The 12,933-nt window shown below is 46.9% G+C and overlaps 1 protein-coding gene across 1 annotated transcript; it reads right to left on the reverse strand.

The window, feature by feature from the left end:
* Positions 1–853: 853 nt before the first annotated feature.
* LOC104031089 (cytochrome P450 2W1) lies at positions 854–12,201 on the reverse strand. Its single transcript, XM_009482977.2, has 9 exons — positions 12,004–12,201; positions 9,389–9,551; positions 7,524–7,673; positions 7,273–7,430; positions 6,300–6,473; positions 4,032–4,173; positions 3,463–3,647; positions 2,805–2,946; positions 854–1,044 (listed from the first exon to the last, which is right to left on the reverse strand). Exons 1-9 carry the CDS (start codon positions 12,199–12,201, stop codon positions 854–856), a joined length of 1,503 nt encoding a protein of 500 aa, XP_009481252.2.
* Positions 12,202–12,933: the final 732 nt, after the last annotated feature.

The following is a 12,933-nucleotide window of genomic DNA, read 5'->3' on the forward strand; positions in this document are numbered from 1 at the left end:
ACAGAGATCCATGAACCTAGAAATGGATCTCGTTTATTTTTCTGTACCATTAACCTTTCGTGATTGGTTGCTGGTACAAATCTCATGTGGCCTTATGATTTAGACTGCAAACTTAGAAATGTAGATCTTGTTTCATTCAGACTATGAAGCAGTGTTGAACTTGGTGGTAGCAGCACTTGCTTATCTAAACAGATTTGCAGACTCTGGGGCATCTTTCAGGACACTCTTCCAAGGCAGAGATAACTGTCCTCAAATCACATGAATCAATCTGTTTTTTCACTCGCAGTGTTTGACTTGGCTGCCTAGGCTGGTAGGATTTTGCTAGAGGCTATGGGTAATTAGAGAGCTTGGAAAAGTTCAGGAGGTACCTATGGATGGTTCAAGTGTGTGTCCCACAGTGTATTTCTGTGGCTTCCAGTAAACAGCAGTGCATCTTTCCTCAGGATTTTGGGCAGATTTCTGTGACAGTATGAACCTCACTGCTTTGCCGTGGGAGCCGGGGTGTCACACCTACTACTCATGGGCCGCATCCCCTTCACCAGACCACCTGCTTGGCCCCTCCATTGGCTCCATGCATGGTCTGTCTTGAGAAGAGGTGTCTGTTTGCCAACCACAGTCATGGTTTCTAGCTGATCATACGCGCCTCCTCCCAGCATGGGAGCAAAGAGGCAGTCAGCAACCTATGGGGCAGATGTAGCAGTGGGGAGCAGTGGAGTGGGACTGGATGGAGACAGTGGGAAGGGGATGTGAAAGAGGGCGATGTGGCAGGATGGGGGGTGGCGAGCCCTAGCATAGCTAAGTTTGGTCTAAGCAGCTTCCCGACTTGTTGGGTTGCTCTTCAGCAAGGCTGTGGTTATTCACGCAGGACAGCACAGGTTGCCTGAGGCTGAGGCCTTAATGTGAAAGTTGTCTGGGGGACGGTAAGGTCCAAGTCAGACTCTGAAACTCCTGGCTGGGGTTGAAAAGTAAACGTCTGCAGCAACCCTACGAAGAAGACAAACAGTTCCATCTTGGCGAGGCTTTCTCCAATGCAGTTCCTTCGCCCTGCAGATGAAAGCAGTGTGTTTACTTGATGGAAAAATCAGACTAGAATATTTTCCATGGACACATTAGCATCTGAGACATTGCAATGGAAGCAGGAGTGAAACCTTGAACTGCATCAGAGCGTTTCGGAGCAGAGGAGCCCATGTTGCTAAAGGTAGCTGTCCCAGTCACACTGCTACGGTGTGACTGCCTGGTCTCTTTTATCCCACAGCTACCTGCAGCAGCAAGTCACAGCCATGTTACAGGGTTATTATGCATTTATGATATACCCTCTCCTCTCCTTAGCTCTTCCAACCCTCTCAGCGTCTTTAACCCCTTCTCTTTAAAAAGCAGCCTGGTAGAAAAATGCAACCTCCTCCCAAAGCGGAATGGTTTGAAACTCACTTTTCCTGTGGAATTTATCCTAACATCCCACATTTACAAAAGACTGTGTTTCTCCTTTCCTACCCCCTCTTTGTGTTAGATTCCCAGCCCTTGCATGATGGTCCCTGTGGGGGTGAAGCACTTGGTAAACAGCAAGAACTGGCTTCCTAACATCAGAAGTCACTGCTGAGGGGCTGTGGTTGGAGCACGTTGTGGAATTCCTTCAAGCCATCCTTTCAGAGGAACAGCTGGAAAGTGTAAGGTTGCACAGGAGGATTTGCAGGATTCTGCAGGAAATCTCCCCTTATAGTACTTAGGGGCTCCTGCAGTGTTGGGATTTGTTAAACACCCACCAAGACTGCTCCATCCAGCTGTGCCCTCTCATAATGAACGCTGCTGCAGCCATGGAGGGAATGGGCTGGGGGCAGGCATTTCTGGAAATGAGCAACCTTTGGAAGCATTTATGTCTGTCGGGAAGGCAAAGCGTAAGTGATATTTCTTCTTTTAGGATGTCTCAGAGGAGAGTTTCTGATATCTAACAACTGTTCCTACCATTAGCTCAGTTTAAGTCCCAAGGAGTTGGTTTTATGATCCTCCAGGGAAAGAATGTTAATCATATTTTGCAGGTGAAATTGAGATTAAAAAAATAAAAGAAAAAGTTTGTGATTTGACCAAAATGACAGATGGAAGTAGTGTCAGGATGCCAAGTGCTCTATCACCTCCCCTAACTACGGGGCTGTGCTTCTTCCTCTAAAAGAACAGGTCTTGCTGGTAATCCTTGGGAGCTCTTAGAAGCACCACTGGAAGGATCACTGTCCAAGGTGATTTTGGGGAACAATCCAGGGCCTTAGATTTAAGATTTCACAGAGAGAGTAATATGGTTTGGTGTAGTCTGTCCTATATTGGGTCTCTGCTGGCTGGTTTATTGGGACTTTCTTCCTTGGTCCTGGTGGGCAATAGATGAGGCCTTGTCAAGACCCATTGACATGTGGGAGTTGCCTCAACACAGGACTTGAGGGTCCCTGGATTGTATCCTCACTTCCAGGATGGCTCACAAAACCCTGTGCATAGCTATGCTGGCAGCCCCACCAGTCCTGTCTGGTATCCACCTACTCCTGACAGCTTTGAGGCATTTTTCCACCTTCTTTTGCATACAATACATCTCTTTGTCTTCTCTCCTGTTGAACTTTTGGGAACCAATCCCTTCAGTGGTGGGAGAGGTGTGCTCTGAGAGCAGCCATTTGCCTGGATACAGAATAATTGATTCCATCCAGTTGCCTGGTTGCATGTTGACCAAGTTAAAGGCAGTACTTAGCCATGAAGACCCCATTAGTGTATATTATAATAAAATGGTCCTGCCATAGCCTCAGCTCTGTGCAGATCAGCCCTTTAGTTACCTGTGGAGAAGGGCAGGAAAGCCTCTCTCTTTACAAAATTCCCTTCAGCGTCAAGGAAGTGGTTGGGGTTGAACTGATGTGGTGTCTCCCATTGCGTCTTATCCAGCAGCACTGAGGTAAGCGATGGGATTACAATTATACCCTGGAAGAAAAGTGCATGAAGGCACAAAAGATCGCAGAAGTGCTCTGGTTTGGTTCATTTTGTGACACAGACTTTGGTGTCCCAGGAGATTTGCTCCACCTGGGGTAGGTGGAGACCCTGACGTTTTTGTCTCATCAGCCAGTAGAGAGAGAAGTCAGTGAGATTTTTCCCAGCAGTGCCAAGGATTGAAGCCAAACCCCACGTGGTGCTGTGAAAACCTCAAGCAGAGGGTCAGATCCTGTAAATTCCCTGGCAGATAGTTCACTGTGCAGATGGCATCAAGGATGTAAACCAGGGTGCAGTGAGGAAGCTCTGAGCATGAGAGGGACTGAACTGAGTCCTACAATACCAGTCTCTCTGGACTCAACATAGTCACTGGAGAGGAAGAAACTCTTCTAGGGGTGATTTTGGATGCTTACTTTGGGCTTCAGTCCTATAATTCCCTCTAAAGAAACCAGTCTTTAATGGCACTGCCAAAATGAGGTAGTGTGTTCCTGGGCTGGAGTAGTTACCTACCTTGGGAAGGAAGTAGCCCCTAAAGTGGGTGTCAACAGCAGTGCAGCGGGGAACGTGGGGCAGGAGGGTGATAAACCTCTGCACTTCGTGTAGCACCGCATTTGTAAATGGCATGTTCTTCCGATCCTCATATGTGGCCCAGCTTCCAGCTTTGACAGTTCTCCCAATCTCCTCCTGCACCTTTTCTGGAAGGAACAAACACAGCTGGATTCCAGCAAGGAAGCCAATTCCCAGCTCAGTTTTGGGAAAAACATATTTTTCCAGGGTTTGGAGGGAGACGATTCTTAAAATGCCATCCTGGGTTTCCCCGGTCTATTTCTAGTTCAGGCATGTGGATGGGTTGTTTCCCCAGCACCATACTTCAATCTCCACTCATCCTCTCTCCCAGCAAGGCACAGGGGCTATTTGGTTGTGACTTTGATCAGCATCTAATTACTTCACTAGTTCATAATAATAAACAGATGGGATTCAGCTCTTAAGACAAAAGAGCTCCTGTGGCTCTGAGGCCAGGCCTCTCCCCTCCCCATATCTGCCACGCCACGGATGGAGCGTAGGTGAAAGGAGCTCACTTTGAATCTCTGGGTATTTCATCATCAGCAGAATGGCCCACTGGAGCGTTGTGGCTATAGTCTCTGTTCCTGCCATGACCAGGTCGAGTATGGATGCTATTAAGTTGTCATCATGGAAGGGACTGTCTTTCTTGTTTTTCTCCTTGAAAAACACAAGTGGTAAGAAAGGTCTTAAAACCATCAGTCTTAGTTTTCAGCAAGCTTGAGAAATACTGCATAGCCTATGACACTGTTAATTATGATCTTGTGTTTGTGAACTGGGTGATAAAATAGACCTGATCTTGAATGTACAGCATTCACCAAAGATGGAAGGTTTGGAGTGGAGTTTTGGTTCAGCATCCACCTCTACCCAGAAGCAGGCTGAAGCCCAGGCCAGATGCTGTTCACAGATTCAGCCTCATAGGTTTGGAAAGAATCATAGAATCATTTAGGTTGGAAAGGACCTTTAAGATCATCGAGTCCAACCATTAACCTAACACTGCCAAGTCCACCACTAAACCATGTCCCTAAGCACCATGTCTACACATCTTTTAAATACCTCCAGGGATGGGGACTCAACCACATCCCTGGGCAGCCTGTTCCTATGCTTCACTACCCTTTCCATGAAGAAATTTTTCCTAATATCCAATCTAAATCTCCCCTGGTGCAACTTGAGGCCATTTCCTCTTGTCCTATTGCTCATTACTTGGGAGAAGAGACCAACACCCACCTTGATACAACCTCCTTCCAGGTAGTTGTAGAGAGTGATAAGGTCTCCCCTCAGCCTCCTCTTCTCCAGGCTAAACACCCCCAGCTCCCTCAGCTGCTCCCCACCAGCCCTGTGCTTCAGACCCTTCACCAGCTTCGTTGCCCTTCTCTGAACACGCTCCAGCAACTCAATGTCTTTCTTGTAGTGAGGGGCCCAAAACTGGACACAATATTCACGTTGCAGCCTCACCAGTGCCGAGTACAGGGGACAATCACTTCCCTGCTCCTGCTGGCCACACTATTCCTGATACAGGCCAGGATGCTGTTGGCCTTCTTGGCCACCTGGGCACACTGCTGGCTCACGTTCAGCTGGCAGTCAACCAAAGAACTTCTCCAAGAATTGAAAACTCTATTATTTTGTGTTTGCTATGCCCAAGATGGCCTCCAACCATCACATCACCCACAAGTCCTTCTCTGTTGGCAAATAACAGATCCAGCGGGGTGCCTTCCTTAGTTGTCTCACTCACCACTTGTGTCAAGAAGTTATTTTCCACACACTCCGCAAACCTCCTAGACTGTTTCCTCTCTGCTGTATTGTATTTCCAGCAGACATCTGGTAAGTTGAGGTCCCCCATGAGAACAAGGGCTAGCAATTGTGAGACTTCTCCCAGCTGCTTATGGCATATTTTGTCTGCCTCTTCATCCTGGTTGGGTGGTCTATAACACACTCCCACCATGATATCTGCCTTGTTGGCCTTCCCCCTGATTCTTACCCACAAACACTCAACTCTATCATCACCATTGTCAAGCTCTAGACAGTCAAAACACTCCCTACCATACAGGGCTACCCCACCGCCTCTCCTTTCTTGCCTGGTCTCTGTACAGAAGGAGACTCAGCTAATCCTAGCTCCGAGGGACTTCTCCTGCCCAAGGGCAGGTCTGAATCGTCAACAATGTTCAAAATGGCCTTTCAGGCCATTTCTGCTGGGCTTTAGGGCTGTACTGACTCTTCCTCCACATAGCTGGGTACAATACTTAGTGCCTAAGGCTGGCCCAAATCCAGTTGGAAAGAAGAAAAAACTTGGAGCCCAAATATTTTGTGTTGAATGAAATCAACAGATGCGTGCAACTGCAGAGTGTCTACTAAAGTAAGATGCAGGGCAGGGCTAGGGCTTGTATTGATGATTTATCATTCAAGTACTTCAAGTGTATCATTCATCTTGGAGCAACAGTATCGATGATTAATTGATTTGTTGTTGTAAAAAGAAAGGCGGATTCAGCTTGCATGTGAATTCATGCATTTTCTATTAGGAACAAGGAGTTGATCTCACATTATTAGCGCTGCTATTTCAGGAGTGGACTGAGACAGTGGCTTTCATATCTTAATTTTTATAGAGAAATCCCTGCAGTAAATTACACCACCTGTAGGAGACTGGTGTCTGATTTCAATACCACTAGAATAACAGCATGGATTTCAATAGGTTTACATGACATGACTGAAATCAAGACTCAGCAACTGTTCTAGCTAGAAAATGCAAAGGAGACATTGCGAACAGTCAACAGACCTAAGCAGTCAAGTACCTCTTGTTGCTTGAATATCAGCGCATCAATGTAGCTCCTCACGCTGTTCTCATTGATATCCTCCCTGCTTGCCTTCATGTATTGCCTTAAAATGACGCGCACGTCTTCTATTTTCCCAAGCATAATCTTGTGGGTTTTGAAAAGAAATCCAAGGAATGGGTAGAAATTGAAATACTAATGAGGAATTAAAAAAAGAGAAGCATTAAGTCTGCAGAAATATCAGCATGCTGAAACAGCTTCTTCCTAAGGCATGACATATCAGTTGAGTTTTGTCTTGTGGTAGGAGTATCTTAGCATCCCAGGGACTTCCCAGGCAGATTTTCATAAGGGAGGGCTTTGCAACCTCTGAGCCTTTATTTAGTACTACCTAGTTTTAAGCATTTATGCTGCTCTGTGGGAACAGATCCTTTATCAGTAACCGCCTGGTCAGCCTCTCAACAGAGTTGGGGCTCCAGTATGCCACGCCACTGGTCAGTTTAGATCAGTGTGAGACTGGTTAGTTTTTTCCAACATCAGCTATGAAGGACGGGGTATGGTAGTTTGAAGATAAGCAGAGTTTTCCTGGTACTCTCCAAGGAAGCATTTTTAATGCAGTCTGTTTAATCTCTCTCACCTGGACATCAACACTGAATGTGCCTTTTTAGAAAATGCAGCAAAGGCAAAGAAAGCCTAGATGGTGCAGTTATGTTGAAGAAGCCAAACAAAAAATCTGTGGAGCTAAACCAGCTATAGTTCAGTTCTCATTTTAGCTCCACACAGATGTACGGGATGGTGCAAAAGGAGAGTAGCAAAGGGGAATCTGGCTGCACACTTGTAGTGACCAAGGTGGTATGACAGCAGAACTGTCACATTTTAGGTGTAATGGCTGCTTCTGAGTATTTGAAGACTGATGAACTAAATTCTACGGTTTGCGTGGCTCACAAATGTGATGTGCCAGTGTAAAAAATGTTAATCTGTGGGACATGTTACTTACATTCAAATACGGAGATCCCAGAAGTATCATAACTTCATCTATGAGTCTTAAGAGAGTGAGAAATGTTGGGTCCTTATAGTCAAACCTGTCCCCAAACAGCATGATGAAGGTGATGTTGATTGGAGCACAGTTGAAGGACGTCAGGCTAAAAGGTTCCCCTGCAACAGGAGGAGGATGGAAACATTACTGAGATGTTGCGGCAGCAGTGATGCATATGAGGCTGTACAGCACGGTGACTGTCTCCAGCTCACCTTTGAAGGATTTGATCATCTCAATAAGGAAGTGAAGCTCCTCGAAAATTCTCCCTTCTATCATTTTTTTCCCCATGCCGAGGTTGCGCATGCTGGATACAGTGAACCTCCGAGTTGTTCTCCACAGCTCCCCAATAGAGAAGAATAAACCTGGGGAGGCCATGAGACGTCACTGCTGGGCTCATGCACAGAGCAGCCCCACCGCACAAAACAAAATAGGGGACTGGATGAAGAGGGATCTCCACAAGTGTTTCTGCTGCCCAGTTTCCCATGGATGTGGGGACTAAGGTTCTCCCATTTCTGTGTGCCCCATCCCTGTATGCTCTCAGCTCCATTCTCCCAGTCTCACTGAGCCTGTAGTTTGGGAAAAACAAGTTCCCACCCAACCCAGTCTGCCCCAGCCCTCTCCTGAGTGCATGATAAGCAGATATGGCTGTCAGACCAGTACTGGTTGGCTGTAGAGCTGGGGAGAGATGGTAGTCTAAGTCAATCACACAATCTTTCTGACCCTGTTTGGTTGCAAGTCTAGGGCCTCAAGCAACAGCCTTGTATCTTTGAAGCTTCTCCCTTTGTCCTATTCCAGTCATAAAGATATTTTATCTATGTGAGATGGGATAATTCAGTCTCCTCAACCCTGGCCAGTGCTGAACTGTTTTATGGAGATTCCCAGCAACGCTGTCTTTTCAGCAGTGGCAAAAATGCTATCATTTTGTAGAGGTCACTGAGCTCCTGCCTTGATGATCACTAACACCACCAAGCAGGGATGGGTATTTCATCCCGTCAGAGTGTTAGAAATAGCAAAAGAAAAAATTACGTCAATAATCCAAAGACTATCTCAGATTGTGTTAGTTGAAAAACTGGATTCCAGCACTTCACATCTTCTTCTTGGCTGCAAGGCTTTTAAATGTGTTTGCTTTTTACAGAATAAACACTATTTTAGAGCTGTGCTGTTTTAATTTGGAAAGTAAAGCTTCTTTCTCTAAAAATGTCAAAGCAAATTTCTAAACTATATTTTTAATTTTTCTTTAATTCAGGCACTTTCATCTGGATAATTCATTTTCTACAAACAGTTTTGGAGTCAACAAATTAGCATTTTCTGAAGAAAATACTACTTTTCCTTATGTAGCGATAAATTAATCTATTGGTATTATGGCTAGGTAATTTAATTTCTAATTGTAATCCCAACTTCAGCCTGTGACCTGCAGCATGTAAAGCTGCCTTTTGGATGCTCAAAGCTAAAGCCTAGCTGAAGCAGAGGATGGAAAAACAAGGCAAAAAGTCCTCTGAAATACTCAGTTGCCCTGGAGAAACCATGAGGTGGTTTGTGGGGGCAAATTTCCAGCCTCAGCCTATTGCTTCTGCCTGAACCTGTTTCACATGGTCCACCCAAGAGCTTTTGTGGGGAGGCAAGGCACGGGGTGGGGGGCTGATGATGTCAAAAATTGTGGCACCTGGCAGTGGGAGAAAGGAAAAAACCCTACAGCTCCGAACAGCCAAACCAGTTAGTCCAAAGTCCCCTGAAACTGTGGGGAAGGTTTGTAAATGTGGTGGTGGTGGAGGAGAGCCGCTTTCATTGATGTCTTACAGAAATTAACCCCAGAATAACCACAGTGCCTTTAAAAATCCCACTCCTCACCCTCCAATGTTTAGGATATGCATCGGCTACAGGTGCATTAGCAAAAATGATGGTAGTGAAAAGCCAGGAGGCATTGCATGAAAGCGAGGAAAGCCAAATGTTTTCTGTCGGCTTGGCTTCAGAAGGGTCCAAGGGGGATGTTTAAAAGCCGGGCTCCGGGGAAGCAGTTAGGCTGTCACTAAGCGATGGTGTCATCCCTCCCGCCCACCCCCGCTCATTTCTCTAGTACCGTTTCCATTCTGAATTTGGTCAAATATTGGGATGGATGGTCTGTCTACAAACTCCTCTGTGTAGTTCACAAGCGCCTCCCGCACAACTTCGTACCCGGTCAGGACCACAACTTTCTGGAACCCAAAGTGGAGGGTGAAGATGGGGCCGTATTTTTCCGCAAGCTGAAAAAGAGGCGAGCTGTGATGGTCAGGAAGAGAGGGAGTGTGCACAGGGCAAGCACCCCTTGCTTTCTGAAAGGACATATTACGTCCTGGTGCCCTGCTGGGAACGGCTGCGGAGCCGCTACCTGCAGAACTGTGGCTGTGCGCCAGAGCTCATCACGATCAAACACGAGGCATTTTGTACAGATGCCTGGCTGGCATCCGTATGGATTTTAGGCTTCTTGCCATGAAAGAACCCCCACCCCCATCAGCGCATTACTAATCTGGTTTTTCTGCTAAGGAGAAAGTAAATGAAAAACAAAACAACCCCACCTAGAGTTAAAGACCGGACCTCAAACGGCAACACAAGTTGGCAAACCAGAGAAAGACGAAAAGAGAGAAGACGTTTCAGTGCAAATAATGATGCTGTCTCACAGGAAAGCTTTGGTACGATGCTCCTCTTGTACCAAAGCACATCCCTACTACTAGATCAGAAGAGCTGTTTTTCCCATGCCAGGCATTTAGTTTGCCCTGGATGACCACAAATTGCAAATCTGTGCCCCTCTGCTCGGACCTGGCTTTGGTACCTAGAGCTCAGCCGGGCACAGCAGGGAAACCCACAGCAGGAGCAGAAAGCTGCCCGAACTGCTGGCTGTCCCCATGCTTGTACATAAAGGAATGCTCATTTTGCAATGAGAAGGCTCTGGAGGTATCTTTGCCAGGACACAGGGGGACTCTTTCACTGCCATGTACCCCAGGATAAATTCTCCGCAGCTCCCCACCAAAGCTGTGCCTTGGTGGCAGCTTACAAAGACAACACAGTGCCTCAGGAGGCTGAAAAATCCCTCCAGGAGCATGTGGTCCTGCTGGCATGTCCTCTGTGTGTCCCCGGAGCTGCTGTGCTCTGCGCAGATGCCCGCTCCTCTTTGCCAAGGAAAGGGATCTGCACAGAGCGAGGCAGGCTGACAGGGGAATCCGTGCTCCGTAAGGACAATTGTGTGTGCGCCTGCTGCATATGCCTGCATTTTACAAGGGTGCCCAACCCCTGCCCGTGTATCTCCTCGGCGCTGCACTGGGGACCGTGGGAGGCTGAATACTCCTGCCTACCTCCGCCCTGCCGCTGCGGCTGCATCTTGCTCCTCAGCAGCTTGGAAACAGCACTCGGGGACAGCCGATAAGAGTGTGGGCTGGGCTGGAGCAAGGTGATGGGAAGCAACAGTCCAAATCTGCTGCCTAAGCAAACACACAGTGTATGTGTGCAGCCCCAGCAATGCCGGGTCCACCGGCAGCTTTTGCAGAGGAGAGGGGGGCATCCCCCCGTGCCCTGCAAACACCCCATCCGGGTGCCCAGCCAACAAACACAGCTGCCTGCTGCTCAATGCAATCACCATTTTTTGCTCTCTGTGGGGTGAGATGGAGGGATAACCCCTCTGGAGTAATCCCAAAGTAAAGGCAAACATAGAGAATACCAAATATAACCCAGCAGGTGATGAAAGCATGCGGAGGTAATTCCAAACCGCCGTTCAGAGACTGCAGCAACGTCTGCCCAGCCCCGCTGGGTAAACTGACCCCAACCCTGACACTGCCCATAACAATGCCAGGTGCTGGGAGCCTCACCCCATGGCAGCGCTAACCCACCGCTTGGCTGCTCCCAGAGAACCACCAGTGTTTGCTGATCACCAGCGCTACGGGAGCTGTGTCGACGCCTGGTCGTGAACCGCCGCTGTCTGTTTGCTCACTCCCTCCCTGACCCTGGCGCAGGTTGATCCCCGAGGGTGCTGTCTGCTACGGCGAGGAGGGCGCACTCGGCAGCCTGTGCCAGCCTCGGCTTGCACCGATGCACAGTTTACCACCGTAGGTGGGGTAAGTTGTCTTAATTACAGGTTGATAGAAGAGCTTGCAGGCTATTCATTCTGGTTCCTTGGCGCGACTTTTCCATCCCTCTCTTGTCCTGCCGTCTAGATTTTAATGCATATCCAATTCATCAAGATTTTAATGCATATCCAATTCATCAAGAGGGAAGTGGAGTTTGCAGTGGGGCATCTGGATTTGGCCCTCCCCAAAGCAGTTTTGGGGTCACTGCATCGTGGAATGCCAGTTCTCCCGGGCAGAGGGGAGGGAAGCAATTTCATTCCCTGTTAGTTATGTCCTAATGCTTTAAAAGATTTCTGGGTGTCCGAGCTGTCAAATTAATATTTCAAATCCCACAAGCATTATCTACTTCATGTATATCATCACAATTACATGAAGAAATCCCATATTACCCAGAGGTCTTTTTTTAATAGTTGATAGCTCATAAATGACATCGCATCAACACAGACATTGGCGAGAAGCAGCCCAGAAAAATATTATAAAGCAATTTTCACACCTTTACAATTTAGTTAGAATTAAAAAAAGACAAAAAGTTCTCACTGATATATCCCAGGCAGCTTTAAAATGCATGAGGGTCTGGGTTTGGGGTTTTTTTTCCTACCTTCATTAGTGATTTATCTTGCCTTCTAAGATCCACCAAGTGCAGGTTACCAATGATCGGAAGAGGAGTTGGACCAGGAGGAAATTTGAAAGCTGAATTTTTATAGCCAGTTGAAAAATAGAGTACAGCTAATAACGCTGCTGCACATAGCAGACAAATTAATGCAGGATCAGAAATAACTGGAATTAAAAAAGACATTTTTTTAGTAATAATCTGGTTTTTGAGGGGTTAGAAGCAATAAAAATGCAGTGGCACTGTTCAGTTTCTGCCAGCTGGCTTTCTGTTTGCTCTCTGCGATTGCTACAAGCACTCGATTCTTATTGAGGTTTGTAGAGTACCTAAATAAATACTGCATACTCCACCCTCTTTAAACACCTCAGAGAATGTGGTCTAAGCAGTTTGCAAAGCCTGTCCAGAAGTAAAGAGAGTTTCAAATTACAAACCCATGCATGTGTGTGCAGGAACATATACATGGGAAAAGGTGCTTGGCATTCCTCTATAACCTCCTCCTCCCCCTGAGACCTCAAGGTCTTTGATTAGCAGTACTACGACCCTCCAAACACTCTGCTGACACGGGGAAATAAAAACGTTTCTCTGAATCCTATTAGAAACCTCCAGATTCAGATTTGGATAGGGTTTGAGATCTCCGTGCTACTAGTGAGACAAATAGTATCGTTACGGGAGACTTTCGCTTTCTTGATGTCAAACGGAGATCAAAGGTTGTTAATAATGGTAAAGCCCATGTGCCCCTGGGGGTTGCAGCCCATAAACTTCTTCATAACGTCGGCTCTGAACTGCCCAGAAGGGATGTGATTTCAGACTTTGCGTCTGAAGTAGAGGACATGTAATAGCTAGCCATGGAAAATTAGCTTGGATCAAGTGATCATGACTGGATTCATGAGTGGAAAGGAAAGACAAAATTAGATTTGA

Source organism: Pelecanus crispus, chromosome 11 (assembly GCF_030463565.1).
Source record: "Pelecanus crispus isolate bPelCri1 chromosome 11, bPelCri1.pri, whole genome shotgun sequence".
Classification (NCBI taxonomy): Eukaryota; Metazoa; Chordata; class Aves; order Pelecaniformes; family Pelecanidae; genus Pelecanus; species Pelecanus crispus.

Excerpts from the sequence above, each read along its gene's own strand:
- LOC104031089 (XM_009482977.2), bottom strand. The coding sequence starts at position 12,201 with ATGTCTTTTTTAATTCCAGTTATTTCTGATCCTGCATTAATTTGTCTG. Across the intron at positions 9,552-12,003 it reads AAGATAAATCACTAATGAAG|CTTGCGGAAAAATACGGCCC; the intron begins GTAGGAAAAAAA and ends CCTCTTTTTCAG. Across the intron at positions 6,474-7,272 it reads TGGGATCTCCGTATTTGAAT|TATTTCAATTTCTACCCATT; the intron begins GTAAGTAACATG and ends ATTCCTCATTAG.